General features: G+C 48.7%; 1 protein-coding gene across 1 annotated transcript in view; it reads left to right on the top strand.

Moving 5' to 3' along the window:
* SLC44A2 (solute carrier family 44 member 2) overlaps positions 1 to 3,491 on the top strand; it is a 176,735-nt gene that overhangs the window by 133,294 nt on the left and 39,950 nt on the right. Inside the window, exon 21 of the mRNA XM_015813952.1 lies at positions 1,427 to 1,511. Coding sequence (XP_015669438.1) covers positions 1,427 to 1,511 — 85 coding nt within the window. The remainder of the gene's footprint in view (positions 1 to 1,426; positions 1,512 to 3,491) is intronic.

Genomic DNA, 3,491 nt, shown 5'->3' with positions numbered 1-3,491 from the left:
TTCTCACCTACATCGTCCACATGGGACGACTCGGGAACTCAACTCCTACCCCGGGCAGCTCACCTATCCCCTTATGCCCAGGGGAAGGGTATCAAGCCGTTTGACAGCTGATGCTGGCTGTCAAAACGGCTTTTACGCTAAAACAGGCGGGAGGCAGCAAACAGCTGCGTCCGACGAGGTCGCCTGCCACCGGAAGTCCACCCATGGTTTAATCTGTTGTGTCAATCCAATTAACTGGTTCCTTCAACCATATTAAAATTAACCTTGACTTAGAATGACCCACGAAGAATATGTGCATTTACATGTAATTCTCAAATGCTTGGAAGAGAGTTCTAATTCCCACCAGATCCAATTCGTATTTGTTCATTTATTAAATTTGCTTGCCACTCATCTCACCACAAGGTGACTCTGGGCAGCTTATAATTCTTTTATAAAAGAATAAAATATACAAATAATAAGAATAAAATACTATAAATATACCAATTATCAGCTATAATTAAAAGATGGGGAGGGAAGGAGTAGAATGGGGGGAGGGGGATCTGTTGTTGAATCTATCAACCACATGCAACATGAACCTCCCCCACTGGAACCCCAGGCCAGCTGGTAGAGCCAGGTCTTCAAGCTCTTGTGGAAGGTCAGAAGGTAGGAGCTCACTTCACTCCTGGGGCAAGATATTCCAAAGGGCAGGAGTGACAGCAGAGAAGGTTCTTCTTGATCCTGCCAGCTGGAGTTCCCTGGCTGGTGGGGCCTGCAGCATTTCTCCTCTGTCTGCACAGGTGGGGTGGGCCAATCCCATTGGGATAAGATGTTCCTCAAGTAACCTGGATCCATGCCATGAAGGGCTTTAAAGGTGATAACCAACACTTTGAATTGCACCTGCAAGCAAACTAGTAGCCAATGCAACTTACAGAATAGCGGTGGGGCCCCCAAAGGCTGCCCACGCTGCCTCACTCTGCACCAGCTGTAGCTTCCAAATGCTCTTAAAGGGAAACCCCATGTAGAGCATTTTGCAATAGTCCAAATACAAGAATGACTGAGTGCAGGGACTCCTGATCCAGGAAAAGTCACAACCTGAAGTTGTGCAAAGGCTCTCCTAGCCACAACTGCCACCTGCTATTTGAATAGGAAGTGAGTCCAGGTGAACCACCAAATTGCAAACCAGATCTGTCTGGAGTAGTGTCACCTCATCCAGAACTAGGGATTCAAAGTCCTGGATCTTGGGGGTCCATATACTCAAAGCCATTTGGTCTTGCCAGGGTTCAGCCAAATCCTGTTGTCCCCCATCCAGGCCCTAATAGCCTCCAGACATTGTGAGAGAACAGCAACTTGGGTTACCAGGGGTGAACATAAAGAGTTAAATATAATCAATTTAGACATTATTGTTATCGTCATTGCCTAGATATGATACCACTCTCTTCTTTTGCAGACAGTGATTGTGGGTTCCTACCTCATTGCACATGGATTTTTCAGTGTATATGCCATGTGCGTGGACACACTTTTCCTTTGCTTTTGTAAGTATCTTGTTTAAACTGTTAAATGGTGCTAGCCACTGCTGCTATATTATGCTTTATCCAAAAGTAAACAGTTCTTTATTGACTCCAAAGCTGCTCCCTACTTACTCTAACATTAAGCCTGGAATTCATTCCTGATGGGCTCCAGGTTGACTCAGCCTTCCATAGCAGTAGTAGCATAACATTTAGAATTTATACCACTTCATAGTACTTTACAGCCCTCTCTAAGTGGTTTACAGAGTCAGCATATTGCCCCTAAAAATCTAGGTCCTTATCTTACTGACCTCAGAAGATAGAAGGCTGAGTCAATCTTGAGCCAGTCAGAATTGAACTCCTGGCAGTCGGCAAAATTAGCCTGCAATACTGCATTCTAACTGTGCCACCATGCCATCCTTCAGAGGTCTGTAAAATGAGGACCCAGATTGTTGGGGGCAATATGCAAATAATGCTTTTTACCTTGTAAATCGTGCAAAGAGTGCTATAAAGCACTATGGGGCAGTATTATAAGCCTAAATGCTAATGCTACTGCATTAAATTAGGAGATTCTTTGAGATACATTGCAAAGGCCTTCTCCTATATCAGCAGTTCTCAACCTGTGGGTCGCGACCCCATTTGGGGTCGAACGACCATTTCATGGGGGTCGCCAAACGCAGTCCGCCATTTTTTTTTACCCTTTTCCTTTCCCTCTTATTGGCTTTCGAAAGTGCCACAGGTGGCACGCAGAGCCGTTCCTGCCTCCCTCCTCTTTGCGCATGCGCAGCTTTTTCCTACATAAAAGGAAGTTTCGGTTTCGGTCCACGTGGTAGAAGCGAGACAGAGGACAAGCGGCAGAAAGCGAGAGAGAAGAAGTAAAAGCGGTAAGTTTTGTCTCTGTCCTGCCGCTGAGCTTCCTCTGCTTGGCCACCAGACACCCCAGCGGCCCCAGAACACCCTGCCCGCATTTCCTTCCATTTTGTTTAGCCGGCCCAGCGGCTAAAAAACACCCCGCAGCAGCCAGCACTTCTTGTAATTTTGCAGCCGGCCTCCCCCTTCACCAGTCTCTCCGGCCGCCTCTTCTCCGTTCCTTCTGCCCTGACCTTCACTTTTTCCCTTGTGCTCAGATGCCCTCTTGCAAGAAAACTAGCAAAGTTGCCAGAGAACCAAAATTAGATAGAAGTATTCGTCACGCGAGCGCACAGAGCGAGCCAGAGACGAAGCTTTGCGCGTCAATGAAATATTAGTAAGTCCTCCAGCCTAAGCGGAGGGAAGGAAAAGCCCAGAACATGGTGATAGGGTGGCAAGTGAGCCTCCAAAAAGGACTTTCCAAGCTTGCTGAAACTATCCCAGGGAAGGAAACTGAAGGCGCGCGCAAATCCCGGGCTTTGTTTCCCTCCCTGTGGAGCAGCCAGCTCCCTGCTACCTTCCATCCACGCCTGAAGCCTTTGCTGCTTCGGGTAGCTGCTACAGACCCCCTGCCCCTGCGACTTCAGGGACTGAAAGGAAGACGGAGGGAGGGAAAGAAACCAAGAAACTTACTTGCCAAGCCGGCGCAGCCGCTGGCTCAGCCCCGGCAGCCAGTCAGAGCGCGCGCACGCGTGCGCAACGGCCCTCTCCCAGTGAATGGGATTAGCCGAGCGTGCATCCCAGCCTCTGGAGCTGCCGAGCAACATTCAGGCATGCTCAGTCGGCTGACCTTCCCCGTGTAGAAAGTACCATTGAGTGGAGGGAGGGAAAAAGGGGACGGGCGGGGGCAAGAAGGAAAGAAATGGATGCTACCATCAAGAGGTGAGCTAAAAATAGACGCGGAGGGAGGAAGGGGGGGAATTGCTGGAAGTTAAATTGAGGAAGGGGGGGGAATTGCTGGAAGGGAGGAAGGGGGGGGGAATTGCTGGAAGGCTCTCTCCTGATTGTGGACTAATGCAACAGAAGAACACGATGATCTCCCCACTATAAACTGAGCACATCTAGATTGGTGGTAAGGAATGGTCATTAAGGAAAGAA

The sequence above is a fragment of the Protobothrops mucrosquamatus genome, unplaced genomic scaffold (assembly GCF_001527695.2).
Source record: "Protobothrops mucrosquamatus isolate PMUCROS unplaced genomic scaffold, P.Mucros_1.0 scaffold205, whole genome shotgun sequence".
NCBI lineage: Eukaryota > Metazoa > Chordata > Lepidosauria > Squamata > Viperidae > Protobothrops > Protobothrops mucrosquamatus.
The sequence above is the reverse complement of the archived record's forward strand: the minus strand, read 5'-3'. Positions and strand labels throughout refer to the sequence as shown.